This window comes from Sapajus apella, unplaced genomic scaffold, assembly GCF_009761245.1.
Source record: "Sapajus apella isolate SASKATOON/1434 unplaced genomic scaffold, GSC_monkey_1.0 scaffold1, whole genome shotgun sequence".
In the NCBI taxonomy this organism is placed as follows: Eukaryota; Metazoa; Chordata; class Mammalia; order Primates; family Cebidae; genus Sapajus; species Sapajus apella.
Genome location: NW_022436941.1, coordinates 12,238,187 through 12,262,653, shown reverse-complemented (window position 1 = coordinate 12,262,653; position 24,467 = coordinate 12,238,187). Strand labels below are relative to the sequence as shown.

General features: G+C 35.9%; 1 protein-coding gene across 3 annotated transcripts in view; it reads right to left on the bottom strand.

The window, feature by feature from the left end:
• Positions 1–24,467, bottom strand: part of FBN2 (fibrillin 2) — a 263,141-nt gene that overhangs the window by 133,730 nt on the left and 104,944 nt on the right. For all 3 annotated transcript variants that reach the window (XM_032262361.1, XM_032262277.1, XM_032262432.1), the window contains one exon: positions 6,133–6,258. In XM_032262361.1, coding sequence (XP_032118252.1) covers positions 6,133–6,258 — 126 coding nt within the window. The remainder of the gene's footprint in view (positions 1–6,132; positions 6,259–24,467) is intronic.

The window sequence follows — 24,467 nt, the reverse complement described above, 5'->3', positions numbered from 1 at the left end:
TTTTTTTTTTTTTTTTGGGACGGAGTTTCGCTCTTGTTACCCAGGCTGGAGTGCAATGGCACGATCTCGGCTCACCGCAACCTCCGCCTCCTGGGTTCAGGCAATTCTCCTGCCTCAGCCTCCTGAGTAGCTGGGATTACAGGCACGCGCCACCATGCCCAGCTAATTTTTTGTATTTTTAGTAGAGACGGGGTTTCGCCTTGTTGACCAGGATGGTCTTGACCTCTTGACCTCGTGATCCACCCGCCTCGGCCTCCCAAAGTGCTGGGATTACAGGCGTGAGCCACCGCGCCCGGCCCCCTTTCTTAAATAAAACTGATATCCTTGTTCCACCAACAGCTTTTATATAATTCTAAAGCTAAAACTAAAGCACTATTTAGCATACTCTTTCATTTTTGGTTCCCTCTCTAGCCTTTAGTTAAATAATTTTGGGAATTTTGGCTTCTCCAAGTGTTTTGTTCCAAATGCACAAATGCATGTGGAATCAACACCCAGCATTAGTTACATAGAGTGTTGCGTAATACATTAATGATTGTGTACCTTGCTCTTTTCTTGAAAAAGAAAAAAAAAAAAAAACATATCCTGGTCATCACTTTGTAACATGCTGAAGATCTTCCTCAGTTCTTTTAAACTCCATTAATATTTGTCTCTGTCCTGCTCAAGAACTTGAAGCTCCTTAGAATGGCAGTTAATAACCTTTGCAACAGAATCTTAGCTTAAACTCATCCTTCTCACTGCATTTTTAACTACTCTGACTCAGCTCTATGTCCCAGACAAGCTCTCCTCCCCACATCCCGAGCCTACTCAGACACTTTTAGCATCTGCAGTCTTGCTCGTACCACTCTTCTTGCTCGGCATGCCCTCACTGCCTCCCATCTATGTAGCTTCTACCCATTTTTTAAGGTCTATACCACTGCTCATCTTGATGATTTTAACTATAATATTAAGGCTTTTCTTTTTGATGAATGACACCTATTACCTAAACAAAAAAACAGCAATTAATCACTTATTGCCTGAAAGTTTCTCTTACATTAGGATTATGTTTTTTCACATTATGTTTTCAGGTTTTATTTTTTCAAGAATATTCCACAGAAGTATTGTGCACTAAAACGTTTGGAAAGCTTAAGAAAATGCCTTAGGATGCTGTGGGGCCATCATATTACCGTAAGAATTTCTAAATGCTTAATCCCATTTTCTGAACTTAACTGGCACTTTTGGGTCCCTGTGCTTAGGGTCCTTTCTCACTCTGTGTACACAATAGCAGCAGACACATTATCTTTCACACAGAAGTTGCTGACTGCTCTTTGCCAATGCATTATCTATTGCTGGCTGTCAGCCATTCTTCTGTGCCTATATAACAATGTGGAAATTAGGTATTAATAATTCCTTGGACATGATCATGATAGTTAACTCCAAAATGATTTAAGGCTCATTAAGTAGTGCTATGTAAAACACTTTTTAGAAAAATATTAGTAGGTATGTTTAAATCCTTCTTTTTTCCAGAACTGGTATATGTTAGTGCTGTATGCTAACAAAAGTTCTTTCCTGGATATTTAAAAAGATAATTAAACACACTAGATAAACAAATCAGAAATTTAACTTTTCATTTAGTATACAATGAAAGCAGAAAATTATCATGTATTATAATTAAATTGCCCAGTTAAACTTCCCTGCCATGTAAAACTGTTTTCCGGCACATAAAAGAAATAAGATCAAGTTTATTGATGCTTTATCGTGTGGTATACACTCAAAGTATCTGTGTTAATTAGAATAAGAAATTAGGGTAACATTCAACAAAGGTCACTTTCAGCACATGTGAGCTCTCAGAAAAAAGCTGCAGATAATATGCAGTTTAGAACTAAAAAAAGCTCTAAGTTCATCCAACTCTGACGTTAGCATACATGTGGTTAGACAACAAATAGATCTCATACACATTAAAATGTTAGATTAATTTTTTCTCATATATGGAAAATACATACTTATTCCAAATGTAACATAGTTATTCAAAACATTTTTAAGCTGCTTACTTAATTGTAACACTGGTTTTGTAATTCTGGAGAGCCATTCTCCCTTCCCTAGAGACCTTCCTTTGTTTCTAGTGTTCAGGATGTTGATAGTGAAATGAATGGGACTCCTGGTTAGCACAGTAAAGACTTAGCTTTCTGAACCTCAAGCTAGCTCTTGCTTTCTGAGCATGGAAGGCCATAATTCAGTGGCACAACCTCATGTCCAAAGAGATGCCAAAGGCTGCAAAGCCACTGTAATCAACATGAAGTTCTTACATTCAATATCATCTCATTCATTCCTTTATTGGATTTCCTATTCATTCAGAAAAGATTTACTGAGCACAAACTTTTATGCAAGATGCACATTACATAAAGCCCAGGGTCCATGAACCTGCATAAGACAGGGCCTAACGAAGTCCACAGTCTAACCAGTGAGTAATGCACAAGTGCCTGTGGCAATGCAGTAAGTCCTAAAATGAAGAAAATGAAAACATATTATGGGCAGGACTAATTAATTTTGCTCAAGGTGAAACAGCTACAAGGAAAAGCAATACTGGCCGGGAGTGGTGGCTCATGTCTATAATCTCAGCACTTTGGGTGGCCGAGGCACGTGGACTACCTGAGGTCAGGAGTTTGAGACCAGCCTGGCCAACACAGGGAAGCCCCATCTCTACTAAAAACACAAAAATTAGCTGGGCATGGTAGTGGAGTGCCTGTAATCCCAGTTACTCAGGAGGCTGAGGTAGGACAACTGCTTGAACCCAGGAGGTGGAGGTTGCAGTGAGCTGAGATGGCACCATTGCACTCCAGCCTGGGAGACACAGCGACACTCCATCTCAAAAAAAGAAAGAAAAGGAAAAGTGATACCTAATTTGGGACTTAAAGAATGAGTTAGGTTTTAATGAGAATAGAAGGGGAAAGTCAATATGCTTCAGGCAGAAGGGGTACTGTTGGCAAAAAGGATGGCAGTGTAATCACGTACAGCAATGAGAGAGATATGAGTGTAAGAGGACAAGTGGCTAGAAATGAGTCCGGAATACAAGCTAGGACAGGTTGTGAAGGGCTTTGAACATCTGGGTAGAGACTTCGGACTTTAATAACATAAGGGGACAAGAAATAAAAAGAGTTTATCATAACTTCATGGTAAATTAAATGTCTTTCAATTGAAGAAAAGCCACCTCAGTAAATCATCAGGTACTAATGATCTTAATTATCTGAGTAAAATGAAGATTCATGCTTCTTCTCCAATGCAAAACAAAAATATGAATGCAAGTTTTGTTTGACTAGAGAAAGATTTTGAAATGTAAGTTATAAATAAAAAGAAATAATTTAGAAATGGGGAGTAAAACACTAAAACTTGTTTTGGTAAATTCTGCCTCATAACTAGTTTCTTACTATTCTCAGTCCACCAACTCCACATTCCAATTTGTTCTCAGAGTCCTTCAATTACTCCACATTAACTACCAAATAAAATACATGCACCTTATATGGCATTTCCAGAACTTCACAAAATTAACCTCACTTCCTTCTCCAGTCATATTTCTTCCAGCTGTATTCTAGGAGAAAAGTTTCCTGAAGTCAGGTTCTGCAGTACCCAGGTGTTCAATGAGGACTCCCAATGTGACTCTTCTCGTGCAGGGTTGAATCTATACCTATTCCAAGGTGGTGATTTTGTGTTCACAATGCATGTGTGCATAAACATATTATTTTCCTATAGAGTTTAAGAAAATCAAGCCAAGTGTAGATAGTTGCACTAATTTTCAACTCTCATAGAAAGCTGACAAATTGTACAGTAGTCCTCCCTTATCTGTGGCGGATACATTTTAAGGTCTCCAGTGGATGCCTGAAACCTTGAATGATTCTGAATCCAAGTGCTTTCAATTTGAACACATTCCTGTTCATATCTTCCACCCACACATTTAATTTCTTTTCCATCTTAACTAAACTTATGATGCATTGTGGCTGTAACTTTTGCAAGGTGACGTGCAACAGCAAAACTAGCATGAAATCATTTTTCTTCCTTCACAATTTCATTAATAGATTTGTTCTTATCATAGATCTTAGCAAACTCAGCATACAATTTCTTTTCTTTTCTTGCTATATATCCAAATTGCTAGTATCAATACTGGTGTGAGAGTTCACCATGCTACTCAGCACAATGAACAATTTAAAATTTATGAATTGTTTATTTCTGGAATGTTCCATCTAATATTTTTGAATCACAGTGGGAACTGTAGAAAACAAAACTATGGAAAGTGAAACCATGGATAAGGGGGAAATTAGGGTATTAAATGAATCAAACCTACTGTGCAGTGAGCCAACTGGCAACAGTGACCCTTAAATAGTTTATTTGCTCAGTTGTACAGACTTAATATTTTACCAAAAATGATTTACCTAATGCAAAATAGAAACTCTGATTCATCTGTAAAACACAAATAATTCTCATTCAAAGACATGATATGAGGCTCCCAATGGACATCTTACTTCTCAAAGCAGGCTGCTAGCATGACAGTGGAGAAGCCACTCATGCTGGAGGCCCTGACATCTAGCCACGGGATCTCCACAACCTTAAATGGCTAAGTGGCAGTGCACTGTCACAGCAGCACAGAGGCTGGCATCAGGATTTGAATCCTGGCTCCACTCACTGGCTGTGAAACACTGTGCAAGTCATTTAACCTCTCTGAACTATGGTTCTTTTATCTGTAAATCTAGAATAACTATACTTATCACACAGGGCTATTAGAAGGACCATATGCCATATACATCCAGAGCAGAGACATCCTCCTCTTGTTAATAATAAGAATAATAATGAAGAATATTTTACTGGTCACTTATTGGAAGAAACTAAAATGTAGAGGAGATCGTAGTTGCCTGACTCCTCACAGCTATGAGATAATGAGGTAGTGGAGATGCTCAGTGTCCTATACAAGGTTGTGTAAAATCTTAAGAGACAGCTATTATTTTCACTACTACTGTCACTGTTTCTTCTATTACTGCTATTACTAGGCTTCTACTGTTATTTATGATGACAATATGGCATTCTGAAGGCAAGATTTGTATCTCTTACATTCATTGTTGGATGACCTATTATATCAGTACATTTAATCAAATGAATTCAGCCCACAGTTCTTTTATTGGTGGCCTAGGACTTCTAGCTTACATCTTTGACTCTGTATTTCCATCTCATCAACCCGGTTCTCTTGGGCACCATGAGAATCATTAGGATATCATTAAGATCTACAATCCTGGCAGTTCATTGCTGACATACTAACTGCCTGGTTTGGGGAGAGAGCGATACTGCCCAAAATGCCACCCTCTAGTGAACCAAACAACACAATTCTTTAGGTATTGGATTAATTTACCTAATTCTTGCACTACATGAATCTTTGGTGCCAGGAAACATAACAGTGCATCTTCTTTCCTCTCTTGCTACCTATTGTTAGCTTAAAATTGGAATGGACTAGGCTAAATGCTCAGGAAGAGAAATGGGAGGGTAGCTCACTGTGCCGTGATTACACATCAAAAGACGCTTCACAATCTCCATGCTCACAATAAGGCAGATGTCTAAGCCTTGCTCAATAAGAGAGAACCTACACCATGACTCTGAAGCAGTATTTCATCTTTCTAAATAAGCAAGGGAGAGTATAAAATGGTTTTAATTTGAATATATTTAAATACAAAATTAAAGGTGTCATTTTATTTTTTATAGTAATTATTTTCAATGGAATAAACAAGTTCTAAGTAAATAAGATGGTGAATAGATTCATGATTCATAGCAGCAAAAGAACCTTTAATTACTACATTCTGTCTCCAAAAGCAGATTAAAAAAATGTTTTTCTCATGCCTTCTTGTCTCCAACTCTGGGCAAGAGCAATGTCTTGAGGAAGTCTGTCTTTATTCCCGAATAAGTTCGGCAACATAAAACAAACCCAGATGGCTTCTGAAACTGAAGTCTTTGCAAAGAGTACCTGGTCTGTCAATCCGTCAATACTGGTACCATTGACATTAAACAACTCATTTAGCCATTTCTTCAATATTTTATAATCATTGCCATTTTCATACCTGCTTGGGCTATTCTGTCATTATGAAGAAACAGTGTATTGTGTCTGCAAAATGTGAGGCTTACCGATGCACCGAGAGCCATCTGTTGAGGTTACATATCCACGTGGACAAACACAAAAATAGCTTCCCACGGTGTTGGAACATTCGCCAGTTTCACATATCCCAGGAATGATGCTGCACTCATCAATGTCTAATCAAGGGAAGGAGAAGATGATTGAGAAAGGCCTTCATTAAATAGCTTTTAAAAGAGATTTTTTTGTTTTTTTAAAGAGTATGAGCGCATTCATGGTTGATTCATGGTTGATTAGGTCAGATCATATAACCCTGAAGATACTCGTTTCAGGCCCTAAAGAATTTCTCACATGTATCTATGGGAACTGAGATGAAAGCAAACTCCCACGGAACTTAAAACAAGGCCAACTAAAGCAGAACTCGATATCCTTTTTTAAAAAATGCAATTTAAATTGGAAATAAGTAAAAATGTCAATGTTTTAGTTTCCATTCTACTTCAACTAGGGAATTATCTTACTAGAGCCTTTAAAAAAACACATACATGGATTACATTTTAAAATACAGAATAACTATATTTGAAAATGAATAATTTTCACACTACTTGAACCAATGGAGAGTGGCAAATAACTTTTTTTTTTTTTTTTTTGCTTGGCTTTAGGATATGTTTTTGTACTTACATTTGAATATAGTGTATTTGACATTCTGGGAATAACTTCAATCTAAAATAATACAGAAACATGGCAAAGGGCAAAACTTGGGAGGCTTTGGGAAGTGTCCAGTTTTCCTATTGTACCTCCCTACATTTATCCATTCAGCATACCCAATGCTGGAAATGGTCTATTTCCTTTCCCATTAATGAAAAGTCTGCTTTCTTTTAAATTTTCCCTAAAGCAGAAAATCCAGCCATTTCTATAAACTTTTAATGTACTTCTCTTCTAGTTCAGTAAGCAGAGAGAGGTAGAAAATCTAACAAAGTTGCAATTAGGGACAACTGGGAGTTAATTGCTAATACATTTAAAAAGGAAATGAGCCATTGTGAGAAAAATCCAGCCAACAATCCTGGGACGTGGCTGCCTTTTTTAAGGAACAGAGGTAGCTAAGACCAATAACTAGAAGAAAGAACAATGAAAGCCATAAATGTAGATAATTACTGAAAAGTCAAAGTAAGCTGACTTTTAGTTTTTCTCTCTTTAGTTGCATGTATTCTTTTAAAACGCCCAATAAAAAAGACAAAAAAAATTATATTCTTATTGTAAACACACAAAATTTCTTTAAAACCCAAATTTAAAAAGAAAAAGGTTGGCAATGCCTTTCTTTCATCCTTCTATTGGTCTAGTCATTATTTTTTTCCATTTATTCTGACAAGTTGCTCTTGCCGACAAGCTTTATCAGGAAATAACTATATGCTTGTGTGTTTTCTTGGCATGTTCTTATAAAAAAAAGTTACCAGATTCAGACATTCTCTGAAATAATATCTTAATTTGAGGCTTAACACTTAGCCACTGAAGGCACAGAGGTACAAATAAAAAATCTACCAATTTCCCAAGAGACATCAGAATTCTAACATGAATTGACTACATAAGGAGTAAATATATAATGTGGTCAAAAAGCTGCCAACAGACTTAATCCAACAAAATAAAACCATGTGTGCAAAATTAGGACCTGTTGCATCCTGTGTTGCCGTCTTAGTACAGTGCATCTTAATACGACTGAACATGGATTCAGAAGAGAGATGAAACTAGAATAGCTACACTGAAATTACCACATAAACTGATCATCACCTCTGGATAAGGAAGAGAAAAAAAAGAAAGAAAAGAAGGGTACAAGGTAAAGCAAGCATTAAAAAAATGAAGAGCTAAAACTTGCTTTCTTGCTCTCTTAACGTCCAAAATTATACCAATTATCCAGGTGCTTATGGAGCCCAGGATTTCTGCAAATTATTAAACATTAAGAGACTCAACTTCTTCATTTAAGCACTGGCTTTTATTTCTAGGCATTTCCTTTCATAATAAAGAGCTTCCCCATGCCCTAGTCTTAAATACTCATGTTTGACATTTTTCTTTTTTGGAGAAAAAAAATCTGGGACATAGAAGAACATGTGGAGTAACATTCAACCTGTGGTTTTTGTGTTAAAAATTTTATTGTGCAAAAAAAACCTACGTGTTTCACAATTCTCTTTATAATTGAGTAGGAACCTTAAAAGGCTGGCTTCAATATAATTACACATAAAAGGCTCTCAGGTTTTATATAAAAAATAGAAAATGCTTTTAATTCATTTTTGAGGTAAACATCTCCCATATTTTAAACATTAAAAACTAAGGTGCTTTTTTAAAACCACAATAACACCAAGACTCCAAAATACTGACCAAAGCCCCTGCATTTTAATGTAGTGATGTCCAATTGAGACGGAAGAGTTCCCTTGAGCCCCTTGCAGAACTTAAGACTGGGGTGGCTTCTTTACTTGGCCGCAATGGTCAAAGGAGGGGAGCACACAGGTGAGCAGCTGCAGGAGCCAGGGCGAGTACCTTTAGATGCTGGCAGGAACAAACCCAGTACCAGCCCAAAGCAGTGTCTAGCTGTTGCCTGCAACCTCTGGAGCCTCAGAGAGTATGTGTTACAAACAATGCTCTTTTAGCTTTGCCATCTGCAGATGGCTTCAACGTTAAAAAGCTCAGTGCTCAGTGTGTTCCAAATTCTTGTCTGGCGTCCAGGAAGAATCAGGTAACATGAATGAACTGAAGGATGGTATACGCAGAGGATTTATTGAGTTATGGAAGTGGCTTTCAGTGGTATGGGGATCTGGAAAGGGGATGGAGTGGGAAGATCATATTCCCCTGAAGTTAGGCCATCCCCAGCCAAACTCCTCTTTGACCATCCTCGGCCGAACTCTTCTCCAAACATAGTCTCTGATGTCCAGCTGCCTCTTCACCTCTGGTGTTCAGATGCATCTTCTCTCCTTCTCTGTCATGCTACTCTGCTCTTTTGCCAGTGGAGCTTTGGGGATTTTATGGGTATGGGGTGGGAGTTGTGGCGGGTCAGGGTGGTTTTGGAAAAGGCAAAATACAGGCAGGAAAACAGGAATTCATGTTCTCATTTAGGACTGCAGGTCCAGGCTTGAGGGTGGAGTCCTTGCCAGGGACCCTCGCCCCAGTCTTGGACCCAGTATTTCCCTGCCTCCTGTCTGCATTATAATATTTATCCATCAATTTAAATTTAGCATTAACATTTATGTTCAGAAGGATACATGCACTTGGCTCTTTTGAATATTAGTTCTTCAATACTATATGTCATAATCAGACTTGAAAGTAGTATCTCCACAAATATAAGACATATATTACCTATGTATAAACAAGTGTGCCTAAAGGTGACAAATCTGCTCATGGGAAAAAGCAGTGTCTTAACAATGGGGATTGGTTTCATCCATGTTCTGCACACTGAATATGCTGCCACCTATCTCTCCTTGAATTTTTTTGAATCAGTTTGCAGCTTTAGTCTGCAAATATCAGAAAAACTGATTTAAACTGATATAAATCAGAAATTTAATACTGTCATATTGAAGTCCAGAGGTGGTTTCAGCCAATGTGTCTTGCTCAGTTTCTGTGAGACATGTTCAACTAGGCCCTCCTATGTATTTTGACTTGAGGTGCCTTCTCTGATTGGAGCAAAATGGGTACAGCAGGTTTAGGCTAGACCTTTGACTGGGACATCTAGTTGAAGACAGAGTGTCTTTTCCAGTGCTCTCTCTTGAGAGGAAGAAAAGTTTTTCCAGAAGCCTCCAGCAAATTATCCCTTTTGTCCTAATGTCTTCAATTGGGTCATATGCTAATTGCTGAATGATTCCTCTAGGCAAGAAAATGTTCTGATTGGCACAGGCCTGGAGTTCTGAACCAATTTTTGCGGCCAGTGGAGTGAAGTTAGCTTCCAACTAATAAAAACAATGACAACAACAAACAGCATGGGCAACTGTGTCTGAAAATACACCACAGTTGAAGAATGCAGAGTGTACCAGAATAGCTGGGAAACTGATAGACAATAAGCTTAGCTAGTTAGGCATACGTCAAATCCTGAAGAGCCAAACCAAGGACTGTGGCTTTTATTTTGAAGGTGATGAATGGTGTCTATGGAGGCGTTTAAACAAGAGAATTACATAAGCAAATCAATATTTTAGAAAGAAAGTTCTTGTGTTTAATGTAGACAGATGATATAATAGTCCAGGGATAAATATAGAGAGCTTGAAGTAAGGCTTTATGATGAGGAAGACAACATATACTCAGGAGAGAATACAAAGGAAAAATCAACCGGAAGGACTTTGCCACCAGAAAGATATCTCATACTTCTATTCTGATTGACAAGGACGATGACATAGTGCTATTAACAAAGAATGGAACATGAATGGAAAAATATGTTTTACAGTTAAGTTGAGCTTTGCACATTTTGAACTTGAGATGCTTGAGAGAAATCAGTAAACATTCTAATCTACATAGCTAAGAATCTGGGTATGAAACTTAGCATAGAGGTATGTTCTGAAGATAGACATTTGTGGTTTTATTGCCATATTATAAGGATTGCCTTTGAAATTGTAGCAACATATGAGATTTCCAAAGAAGACAAATGAAAAGACTAGAATTGAAGGAGGGAACCATGAGAACCATCAACATCTAAGAAAAAGTCAGAGGAAGAAAAGCAGAATGGGAGTCTGGGAAGGAAAGATCAGGGAGGAGGGAGGAATGATGTGATGAATGGAGGCTAAGGAAGAACACGGTGAAAAGGGGGATTGTCAAGTGTTACTTCAAAGGGCAAAAAAGAGAAAGACTGGCAAGTCTTTGGTAAAGTGAAGACTCTGAACACAGGCTTTTTAAAAAAAGGAAATGTAATCTAAACAAAACCATCTGACAGATTTCTGACTGCCAAACCACATAACCTCATATTTGTCAACCAACATTTCCTGTATATCTTATACTAAACAGAATATAATGAATAATTCGATAAGTTGTGCTAACGTGATCTCAGATATCACTGAATTCTAAGAACAACACCCTAGAGAGACTGTTCATTCTATTAGGTACATATCACAGGTAAAAGCCGTCTATGTAACAATTATGTTACAGAAACTTAGTACAAATAAAACAAGAAATTTTGTCTTAAAAACATGTTCTTAGAACATTTTGTTTCCATTGTTGCCAAGTATTACACATATTTGGACTATTCTGTATGGTATCTTTTTGCTATAGTAAAAAGGAAGCATATTTTTGCATACATTGAACTTCTACTTATTCATATACTGTCTGACATTAGGAAAATTCATGATTGAAATGTTAAGTGCAATAATTTGATGCCCATTTCCAGCTTTTCTAAAGACAACAGGCATTATTGATATTATAAATTACAATGGAATATTGATGTCTGCTTTTCTCTTTTCAGATTTTGAAAGCATGGTGTGCCTGAACTGTATTCAGCATTTCACTGTAATTTTATAAACAGTTTTACTGAGATATGATTCACATGCCGCACAATTCACACATTCAAAGTATAAAACTTCAATGATTTTAGTATAGTCACAAGGTTGTGCAGCTATTACTACAGCCTGATTTCAGAACATTTTCATCCTCCCATGTAGATTCCAGCCTATCAGCCATCATTTCTCCTATTTCCCTCCAAGCCTGGTCTCATTTCTGCCTCCATACATTTGTTCATTCTGGACGTTTCATATAAATAGGATCATAAAATATGTGGTCATTTGTGTCTGGCATCTTTCTCTTCACTTGTTTTCAAGGTTCATTCATGTTGGGGCATGTATCAGCACTTCATTCCTTTTAATTGGTAAATAATATTCTGTTGTATGGATATTATCCATTTATCAGTTAATGAGTACTTGGGTTATTTCCATTTTTCATTTCTTGGCTATAATAAATAAAGTTGCCATGAACATTCAGGTACTCATTTTATGTAGACACGTTTTCATTTCTCTTAGGTATATGCATATAAGTGGAACTGCTGAGTCATACAGTAATTCTATACCTAACTTGCTGAGGAACTCACAAACTGGTTTCCAAAGCAGCTGTAATAACTTACATTCCCACTAGCAATGTATGAGGGCTTCCCCTCATACATACCACAACCTCACCAACACTCATTATTATCTGCTTTTTTTTTTTTTTTTTTTTTTTTTTGCTTATAGGTATGAAGTGGTATCACGTTGTAACTTGGTTTGCATTTTCCTAATGATAAATAATGATGAGCATATTTTCATGTGCTTATTTGCCTTTTGTATATTGTCTTTGAAGAAATATCTGTTCAATTCCTTTGCCCAGTTTTTGATTAAGTTGCTTACTTTTTTTACTAATGAGTTATAAAAATTCTTTACATATGTCTCATATATTATATGATTACACATGAATTTCCATGTAAAGTTTTTTAAAAAGTTTTTCATTAATATATAATATTTGCACATTTTTATAGGACATGTGGCATTTAGTTACATGCACAGAATGTGTAATAATCAAGTCAGAGCATTTAGGATCATTTAGGATATTTCTCACCTTAAGACTATCATTTCTATGTGTTGGAAATATTTCAAGTCTTGTCTTCTATTTTGAAATATAAAATACCTTGTTGTTAAGGATAGTAACTGTACTGTTATCAAACATTGGAATGTATTCCTTTTATCTAACTGTATGTTTGTACCCATTAAGTAACTTCTGTTTATTCTCCACTAAGGCCAAACACCTTTCTCGGCCTTTCTTAACTCTTACTCTACTCTCTCACTCCATGAGATCAATTTTTACACACTTATTAGTGAGACCACGAAATATTTGTCTTTATATGCCTATCTCATTTGCTTAACATAACCTCCAGCTCCACCTATGTTGCTGCAATTGACACTATTTTATTCTTTTTTATAACCAAGTAGTATTTCGTTGCGTATGTATACCACGTTTTCTTTGTCCATTCATCCACTAATGGATGCTTAGATTGATTCCATATCTTTGCTACAGTAAACTAGGTTGCTATAAGCATGAAGATGCAGGTCTCCCTTTGATATAATAATTTCCTTTGAATAAATTCCCTGTAGTGGAATTGCTGGATCATGTGGGAGTTTCATTTGTAGTATTTTTGAGAAATATCCATACTGTTTTTCATATTGGTTGTACTAATTACATCACCACCAACGGTGTATAAGAGTTTCCTTTTCACCACATCCTCACCAGCATCTGTTATTTTCTATCTTTTTAATAACAGTGATTTTAACTGGAATAAGATGATATCTCACTGCAATTTTGATTTGCATGTCTCTCATGATTCTTAACACTGAGCATTTTTTCACATATCTCTTAACCATTTGTATGACTTCTTCTGAGAAATATCTGTAATTTGCAAATATTTTCTCCAATTTTACAGAACTGACTCTTCACTCTGTCGATTGTTTCCTTTGCTGTGCAGAAGCTTTTTAATTTAATAGAGTCCCATCTGTCAATTTTTCTTTTTGTTGTCTGTGCTTTTGAGGTCATAGTCATAAAACTCTTGCTAAGACAATGTCCCAGAAGGTTTACCCTATGCCTTCTTCTAGTAGTTTTACAGTTTCAGGTCTTATGTTTAGGTCTTTAATCCGTCTTGAGTTGATTTTTGTACATAGTGAGAGATAGAAGTCTAGTTCCATTTTTCTACATATGGATATCCAGTTTTCCCAGCACCATTTATTAAAAAGGATGTCCATTCCTCAAGGTGTTTTTGGCAGGTTTGGTGAAAATCAGTTAGCTGTAAATAGATAGATTTATTTCTGGGTTCTTTACTCTGTTCCACTGGTTTATGTATCTGGTTTTATGCAAGTATCATGCTGTTTTGATTACTACAGCCTTGTAATATATTTTTGAAGTCGGGTTAGTGTGATGCCTCCATTAAGTCTATATGAATTTCAGGATGTTTTTTCTAATTCTGTGAAAAATGACATTCATATTTTGATAGGGATCACACTGAATCTGTAGATCGTTTGGGGCAATATACTCATTTGAATAATTAATTCTTCTGAGTTAAGTATGGGATGTCTTTCCATTTGTGTGTCCTCTTCAGTTTCTTTCTTCAGTGTTTTGCAGTTTTCTTTATGGAGGAATTCACCTCCTTACTTAAATTTATTCTTAGGTATTTTATTATCGTTTTTGCAGCTATCGTAAATAGAATTCCTTCTTGCTTTCTTTTTTAGCTATTTCATTATTGGTGTATAGAAATGCTACTGGTTTTGTATGTTGATTTTTTTATCCTGCAAATTTACTGAATTTGTTTATCAGATCTAAGAGTTTTTGGTGCAACTTTTAGGATTTTCTCAACATAAGATCATGTCATCTGCAAAGAGAGACAATTTGACTTCCTCTTTTCTAATTTGTATGCTTTTTATTTCTTTCTCTTGTCTGATTGCTCTGGCTAGGACTTCCAGTACTATGTTGAAATATAAGTGGTGAATGTATGCATTATTGTCTTATTCCAGTTCTTGAAGGAAAGGCTTTCACCTTTTCCCCATTCAGTAGGTGTTAGCTGTGAGTGTGTCATATATGGCCTTTATTACGTTGAGGAATGCTCCTTCTGTGAATAGTTTGTGGAGGGTTTTTTCACAAAGGGATGATGGATTTTATCAAATGCTTTCTCTGCATCTATTGAGATTATCATATGGTTTTTATCCTTCATTCTGTTGATGTGATGTACAATGTTTATGGATTTGCATATGTTGAACCTATCCTTGCATCTGTGGTATAAATCACATTTGATTGTGGTGTGTTATCTTTTTGATGTGCTCTTGGATTCAGTTTGCTACTATTTTGTTGAGATGATGTTTACATCTATGTTCATCAGGTATATTGGCCTGTAGTTTCTTTTTTTTTTTTTTTTTGTTCCTGTTGTGTCCTTGTCTGGTTTTGTAGAATGCATTAAGGACAATACTCTCTTCTTCAATTTTTGGGAATAGTTTGAGGAGAATTGGAGTTAGTTCTTCTTTATCAGTTTGGTAGAATTTGGCATTGAATCCATCCAATCATGGGCTTTTCTTTGTTGAGAGATGTTTTATCACTGATTCAGTCTCATTGCTTATATTGGTGTGTTCAGATTTTCTATTTCTTCCTGATTCAATCTTGTTAGGTTGTATGTGTATACAGATTTATCGATTTCTTCTAGACTTTCCATTTTGTTAGTATATAATTGTTCATAATACTCTTTAATAATCTCTTGCATTTCTGTGGCATCAGTTGTTATGTCTCCTTTTTCATTTCTAATTTTGTTTAGTTAGTCATCCCAACTAATTTTGTTAGTCATCTCTCTTTTTTATTGATTAGTCTAGCTAGGGGTTTATCTATCACGTTTATGTTTTCAGAAAAACCAACTTTTTCATTTTGTTGATTCTTTATATTGTTTTTTTCTGTCTCTATTTTGTTTAGTTTTACTCTGATCTTTATTTCCTTCCTTCTACTAATTTGGGTTTTGGTTTGCTCTTGCTTTTCTAGTTCCTTGCTTTCTAGTTCCTTGAGATGCATCCTTAATTGTTTATTTGAAATCTTTATACTTTTTTGACCCAGGTATTTGTTGCTATAAACTTCCCTCTTAGCATTACTTTTGTTGTATATCATAGTTTTCCGTATGTTGTGTTTCCATTTCCATTTGTTTCAAGACATTTTTAAAATTTCCTTATTAATTTCTTCATTGACCCATTGATTTCATTTTTCAATGGCCATGTAAGGCCATGTTGTTGAATTTCCAAGTATTGTATATTTTTTCAATGTTTCTCTTCTTATTGATTTCTTGTTTTATTCTTTTGTGGTCTGAGAAGATATGTGATATGATTTTGATTTTTAAAAAATTTGTTGAGATTTGTTTTGTGGCCTAACATATGGTCTCTATCCTGGAGAATGTTCCATGTGCTGGTATAAAAAACATGTATTTTGTATCCATATGAAATTTAGGATTCATTCTTCAATTTATGCCAAAAAGCAAGCTTTAATTTTGAAAGGGATAGTATTGCATTTGTAGATTGGGAGAGTACTACCATCTTAACAGTATTAAGTCTCTCAATCTGTAAGCATGGTGTATCTTTCCATTTATTTAGATTGTCTTTAATTTAACAGGGCTTTACAGTTTTCAGTCATAAAGCTATCACTTTCTCTGCTAAATTTATTCCTGAGCCATGTATTCTTTTAATCCTATTATAAATAAAATCCTCTTCTTAATTTCATTTTCAGAATATTCACTGCCAGTGTATAAAAATGGAATTCGTTTATGTATATTGATCTTGCATAACTGCTTAAATCATTCACTGGTTCTAATAGTTTTTAGAGTTCACCATATCCACTAAAGTGAATACTGTATTCACTTCAGTTGTTACCTTGTCCACCAAACATGTATCATCTACAAATAGATATAGTTTTACTTCTTTTTTTCCAGTCTGGGTACCTTTTACTCACCTAATTGCCTAATTGCCTTGGCTAGAACCTTCAGTACAATGTTAAAGAGAAACGGTGAGAGTGGACATCGTTTTGTGCCCAATCTTATGAAAACCATTAATTCTTTCACCATTAAGCATGTTATTAGTTGCAGTTTTTCATAGATGCCCTCTATCAAGTTGAGGAAGTTCCTTTCTATTCTTAATTTTTTTCCTTTCTTTTCTTAATTTTCTGATCATTTTTATAATACAAGGGTATTGGTTTTTTTTTTTTTTCAAATGCCTTTGGTTTTTTGCATCTATTGAGGTGATCATGGCCCTTGTCCTTTATTTAAATAATATATTGCATTGATTAGTTTTCAGATGATGAACCAATCTGGCATTCCTGAGATAAATCTCAATAATGATGTATAATTCTTTCTATATGGGGCTAAATATGATCATTGATGATGTATATAGTCTTTTCTATATGGGGCTGGATTTTTTTTTTTTTTGACTTTTCAGGGACTTTAAATTATTGGTATTTAAAAATAATGTATTTCATGAGTTAAATTCTTATTTTACTTTGGAGAGGGTCTACCGAGATGTTATATAGCCATTCTGGAAGGCTTGTCCTCCAATTCCACATTCTTTTTAACTGAATTCAGGTTTTCTATTTAATATGAACCATTAGCCATTGGAGGAGGTCTTACTTATTACATTCTTACTGTAACTAAGAAAGCTGACATACTAACTTTTCCAGACGAGTCACTTAACATAAAAACATTTTCCTCTTATATATAATTTATTTGTGAGAAGGGGGACAAACACAGTCCCCAGTCTTCTTTTGATTTTTTTCCCATACAGTATAAGAGAACACATCAAATCTGGCAGGGACAGTTATGACATTTCTGAATTACCACTGTTTCGCCTTCAGCTTCAATAAGCAAATGTTAGCTTTAGTTATAGTCTATGTCTTGATCAAAGGTATTTTTACAGAAAAGGGTTGAATCAGGCTGAAATTTAAACACATTGAAATTTAGCTTACTGATGGTAACTAAATGGCCATAAAAAAGTATATCACTTAAATAAATATTTTGTTTGAAATAAAAAGAAACAATATTTAATGAAAATGATGCTATTCATTCTTTAAAACTCTCAACTTCTCTTTTTTAAAGAAATCAAATAAACAGGTATTGATTGGGCATATACTATTCATTCACGAACTCATGAAGTAATTGCCAATTAAAAAGGCCTTTGATTTGCCACATACCAAATACCTAAATGTGAAATAAGGCACAATATATTTATTCCATCAAAGAATACTAACAACATGCTACCTCAATTCAATCATGAGAATCTGCAAAAGTTCTTGGCAGACATAGTAACTGACTGATAAAGGGTCCTAAAGAATGGGGTGGAACTTTAGCAGGGAAGACAGGAGGGAGGAGTTCTTCTAGAGAGAGGAAATACTATAGCTAAAGTATGGAGGCAGCCAATTATAAGGCATGGAGGGGAAATCAGCAGCTTCCCATGACTTGAGGGCATTTACTTATAAAATGATAAAACTGAAAAGTTAAGTGACAGGCCTAGAATGCCATTTTCAGTAATCCACCCTTGCATTGTAGGCAATGAGGAGTAACTGAATCATTAAGCAGGCAAAGAGAGTGAGTGACCAGAACTTCACTTTAGGCAAAGATATCTACCAATGTCGAAAAAGATGATCGGGGTGATGTAGAAATGGGTCAGGGAGAGTAGAGGTGAAGTCATGGTCTAAACTCCAGCTAATGAAGGTGGAACTGGGGAAGAAAAGAATACATAAAAATATATCCTCAAAGTAAAGACAAGAATAAGGGAAAATGGCAATAAGTTTCATTATTAAGCTAATATTAATAAAATCAGTAAAGTAAAAAATATATTCTGGGAAAATTAATGGCTTCATGATTAATAATTTGAGTTACCAACATCTAAAAACTGTTGACTGTCTAGAGTAAGTTTTTGCAAGGTGATTGTAATCTATGGGTATAGACAGTTGAAATCATCAATGTGGATAAAATCAGTTGAGATGAATAACATAAAACAAAGATATTACAAATGAGGAAAAATGTTAAAGATAAGTCCTAAGGAGATATATTCATTTGAAAGAAGAGAAGCAAGTGAAGATACAGAAAAGGTAAACAGAGTCACCAGGATTACTGAAAAGCTATTAACTTTTAAGGAAGTCAATAGTGGTAGGCAGAATAATGCCCACCCAATGATATCATATTTAGAACTTATCAGTATGTGAGCTTACATGACAAAGAGAATTATGGTTGTTAATCAGCTGATCTTAAGAGGCAGAGGAGAAGCAAGTGAACATAAAGGAAAGGTAAACACAGTCACCAGGATTACTGAAAAGCTATTAAGTTTTAAGAAAGTCAACAGCAGTAGGTAGAATAATGGCCACCCTATGATATCATATTTAGAACCTATCAATATGTGAGCTTACATGACAAAGAGAATTATGGTTGTTAATCAGCTGATCTTGAGATGCAGAGATAATCCTAGATTATCTGGTCCACTGTCCGATATGCTTTCAAGAAACCTTCTAGGTAGAAAAAGGAAATAGAGTGTCAGATTGAGAGACAGATTTGAAGATGCTACACTACTGGCTTTAAAGATGGAAGAGGCCACAAGCTAAGGAATAAGGGCAGTCTCTAGAAACTTGAAAAGGCAAAAAAATGGATTGTGCCCTAGACACTTCAAAAGGAATGCAGTCCTGCCGACAACTGGATTTGGGCTTCGTTAGACCATTCTGACTTCTGATCTCTAGAACTGTAAGACAATAAATCTGTGTTGTTTTAAGCCACAAAGTTTGTGGCAACATGTTAGAGCAGCAACAGGAAACTAGTATGTTAAGGAAAATATTTAAGAATAAACAGAGTAATCAAGAACAGCAAATGCTATGAGGGATTCTAGGGAACATGAGCAATTTTACCAAAGGGTAAGTAATAAGTAGAAACTTAAGATGACTGGTATACACTAAGCTTTTGGGAAAATTTAAAGTTAAAAAAGGCAGCAAGGAATAGTATGGTGAGAAGTGACTAAAGAGATGAAAGAGTGGTTTTGTGATTAATGTGTTTTAGGATGGCTTGATAGATAAAGAGGAAGAGTCAGGAAAGAGAAGAGATCCCAACTAGAAAATGAACTTAAAGGCAAGGGTTAAAAGGAGTACGGAAAGGTGGTGAAATTAATGTGCAGAGCTGGAACATTTTGCTCTGGAAAAATGTGAAGACACTTCATCAAAGACAGGGAAAATGGAAAATGAGTATGTAGTAATAGAACTGAGGTTGAGTAAGTTCATGTCAGATATCTTTTACTCTTCTCAAGAGAGTAAAATAGAGTACAGATGTTACAAAACTTTACTGTGTATAAGAATCACATGGACAGCTTATTAAACATGCAAATTTTGACTTGCAGTCAAAATGCTTTGGTACTATCCTTTCTTTCCAAACACATAGCACTGATGGATAACATACAAAAAGAGAAAAACAAAAGAAGATGCAGCTGGTTCCAAAATAAAATATAAATATTTTTTTGGACCACCAATAGTATGGAAAAATAATGAGCTAAGCTAAAACCAGTTGGACTCCTTCTCCAGAAGCTGTCAGTGGTGGCTGAGAGACTAGGATTATACCTGATGACAATATGGTGAGATAAATTCTACAGCAGAAATAGTGCAAGGTAGCATGAGAATGCAGAAGAGAAAGGGGCCAGGAAAGACTTCCCTGGGAAAGGGACAGTTAAATTGAAACAGATAAACAGGCCTACAAACAGGCATGAAAATCAAATGGAATATTCTTCTCCAGGAAGAGGGAGGAGCACTCACAAAGGCAAGGTGGATTAGTCCATTCTCACACTGCTAATAAAGACATACCCAAGACTAGGCAATTTATAAAGAAAATAGATTTAATGAACTCATAGTTCCACATGGCTGGGGAGGCCTCACAATCATGGGGGAAGACAAAGGAGGAGCAAAGTCACATCTTACATGGTGGGAGGCAAGAGTGTGTGCAAGGGAACTCCCCTTTATCAACCCATCAGATCTCATGAAGCTCACTATCATAAGAAAAGCTTGGGAAAAACCTACCCCCCATGATTCAATTACCTCCCACCAGGTCCCTCCCATGACACATGGGGATTATTGCAACCCATTGTGAGATTTGGGTGGGGACACAGCCAAATCATATCATTTATTGAAAAACTAACTAAATCTACCTGTGTCTGAATCAGAGTGTGTGGAAAGAAGTTAGGCTAGAGAGGTAAACAAAATGATGAGGCAGGAACTTTATCCTGAGAACAGGATATCCACACAGGAAAGTGACATGACCAACTTGTGATTTAGAAAGGTGGTTGTGCTGCAGCGTAGAGAATGGACTGCAGTGGAACATACAGACAGCAGGAGTCCTGAAAGAAAGCTGTTTCAGTAATTTAGAAGAGAGACTATGGTGACAAAGGCAGGGAAGAGGATGAATTCAGAATACATGTAGAAAATATATTTAGACTCCATCTAAATGTCTTGGTGATAAAATGGGTGAGTTGTACCCAGGTTTATAACTTGGGAAAGAGAATGAATAATTGTGCCAATCACTGTTATGATGAACATGAGAACTGATGATAAGGTACACGTAGGGTAGGTGTAGTGGGGCTGAAGACTCGGTCTGTGTATGTTGAATTTGAGATAATTGTGGGATGTTTAAAGTATACGCGCCTGGCAGGCAGCTGCATACAAGGTAGTAACTCAGAAGAGAGAGCTGTACTGTAGTTTGGGGGAGCCAACTGCTTATAGATGATTGTTCTGCAGGGATGTGAGGTAAGATAAAAAATGCAAAATGTCCATCTAGTGATTTGGATTAAATTAGTTTCACTTGACTGGTGTGAACAATCCCTAGATTAGAATGGGTTATGGAGTAAATGAGAAGTAAGAAAACAGAGAATGAGTAGGGATAATTCCAAAGTTTGATGTGAACAAGAAGGAAGCGAGAGGGCAGTTACCCAAGGAGAAGATAGAAAGGGAAGGATATTTTTTACAATGACGAAAAACACCACGGGTTATGCAGAGGATGAACGCCTGTGGTCTGTCACATTATAACAATATTTGTGCATTATTTCAGGGTTCTACTACAGTACAATAGATATTCTTTCTTGTTCCTCTTTTCTATTATTATTAGTCTAGAGAAGTACATTTAAAATAGCCTTTGTTAACATTAACGGGAACTAAGGGAACTTTTTAATTATGAGTTTTTTGTTCACTTAGGCTGAATAATAGCATTTTTGAAAGGCTACTGCTGCAGCAAAGTAATGAATAGTTCCCTTTGGGCCTGAAATCAATACTGCATCTTTCTAAACACTAATTTGCAGTAACTCAGGCATGAAGTAATAATGGTGGCAAGAGGCAGTTCCATCACAGTGCTTTTTAACATTCTAACAGTCTGAAAGCTATCTCTATTTCAAAATACATAAAAGTTACTGATAACATAGTCAAACAATATGAGTTTAAGTATTTGGTCTGCATTCCAAAGCAAATATTTCTTGGAAAGCATAGCCATTTGCCGGCAGTGATTTTCTTTCTCTCTTCTTCCTTTTTTTTTCTATCTCTGTCCCTCTCTCTTTTTGGGGGGGAGGTAGTTTACTCAGGGTGGAAGCATTTTGTCACCCTTTGTTAGGCCAAATTTAGGACACGTTAGGGAAAACTTAAAACATAGACCTTTAATATAAGTGAGACCAAGCTATTTATGTTTCAAAATACTGAAGACTTAACACAATGACACTAAGCTTCTACACAGGAATATTTTTTAACAATTAAGTGGCAAGCTGTGAAAACCATGTCCTCCAGAATATTTCTTTCCTCCAATCATCCTCACTTTTCACAATTGCCCTAAACATTTTAAATAAAGGGAAGTTAAATTGAAAGACTCCCTTAATGTTGGGTAAAATCTAAAATTCCAGCAGTGCAAATGTCAGGAAATTCCAAAGTTAAATTTACTATACTCATTTAAACTTGGCAAAGCTGCAAGAATTTAGGATTCGGAATGTGGTATTTAATAAGGAAAATTTAATATTTTCCCATTAAACATCAGTACATGAAGGTGTAATCATAAAATCCTGGGGATTTTAAAATGTATTTTGGCATAATGCAGTAAGAACATTAATTTAAGAAGTCTTGATCTTTTATTAGTACTCTAAGGATGCATCTGAAAATCATTTATTTTGTATCTTCTAAGTAAATGGCACCAAATGAAAAAGAAATCCATCCTACATTCCACTATCGAATTATCATATAAATGAACATTAGCCTCTGTGCTTTTCATACTTATTACCTTAAAAAAAATAAACTCAATGAAAATGGCACCCTGTCACTAGGACACATATATGTGTAATTTTTATAAAGAATGTTAATCTTCAAATTTGTAGAGTTGGAATTTTCTTAGTATTGATTGATTTTCTTATTCTTTTGATAGGTTACATTCATATATACTCTAAATAAATTTTAAAAAGTAGCTGCAATACATTGAACTACATAGACCTATCTGTGTATATGCAAAAAGTTGGTTGTGTACATGTGAATGTGTGAGTATCCTAACGGTTTGCCTGTAAACCACACACTTTGATCTTCTCAATGGGGTGATGAAATTGCATAAACCCAACAAGTCATTCACTAGCATTACCTGTGCAAAACGACAAATTCAAAATAGCTAAATGGAGAGACTACCAATTCTGACTGAACTTCATTAGGACCACACTCTAACTGTGCTAATATAGCATAGACACATTCATATTACACATCTGGACAATTCTCAAGTGCACCCAAACACTTCAGAGGTCTTCAATGAGACCTCAAAAACCTTCGTATTTGAAATTCCCTTTTCCTTAAGTTACTGAGAGCACCTGCTGTTTGATGATTTATGCAGAAGTTAAACTTTTGCCTGTAGACTTAGGACGATAAGTCACGAAGCTGAAAGTGTTTTGAATAGTTACATGTCAACTGAGAGAATATATGGTAATGAGTATTTGAAACTGCTAGAGTGCAAGCAAAAAGCAACTATTTCTCCCACTGCCATTTTGCAGATTCTCTCTTGCCCAGTTTGTTCTTGATCCTAGGAAATCGCATGCAGTTCCCACAGGTTTTCCTATCCCCTTCAGTTAAAATGTACACTCAAATCTAATAGTCTCATAACTCTAACCCTTCATTCAGTTAAAGCTTCCCTTCTTCCTAGGGTAAGCATCACCCAGGCTCAGAAGCTGTCAGTGATGAAGGGGCACAATGTCTTCTTCTATCTTTCTAGTCCTTTCTTTCTAGCAGGTAACTACTCTGAGCACTTTCAAGGTTGCAGTAAGGAAGTGAGAGGACAAGTATTAGGAACAAAGATCTTTCTTGATTATGGAGCTATAATCTCCTGGACTTTTCCTTCTCAGTCTCCTTTGCTGCTTCTTTCTCATCTCCTGTACCTTTAAATGTTGAAATGTTCTAGGGCTCAGTAGTTGGACTTGTCTAGCAAAATGTCTCCCCTGATTGACTTTATAAAGTCTCATGGCTTTAAAGGTCAACTCTAAGTTGAAGACTGCCAAGTTTATATTGCCAACCTTGACCTTACCCTTGAACTTGACTCATATGCAATTACAAATATCTATCTAAATGTCTAACAGATGTCTCAAATTAACCCTCTAAAACTGAGTGCCTGAGATGGAACAGGGACCTCTCATAGGGGCCTGAACTTCTGCCTGCCCCCCACCCCACCAAGCATGGAAATAAAAGATAATCTTGAGTTCTTTCAGGAGAAAGTCCAGGCACATAGCTAGCCCTGAGAAGTAACTTGATAAGCAAGAAGGTAATAACAGCTTAAAACAATAACCAAGGGTTTCGAATCATGAGAGTTTTGTTCGCTACAGAAACTAAATATAGCATCTTAGCATATATCCCTGAGTTGTTTTTCAGAAACCCAGAACCCCAC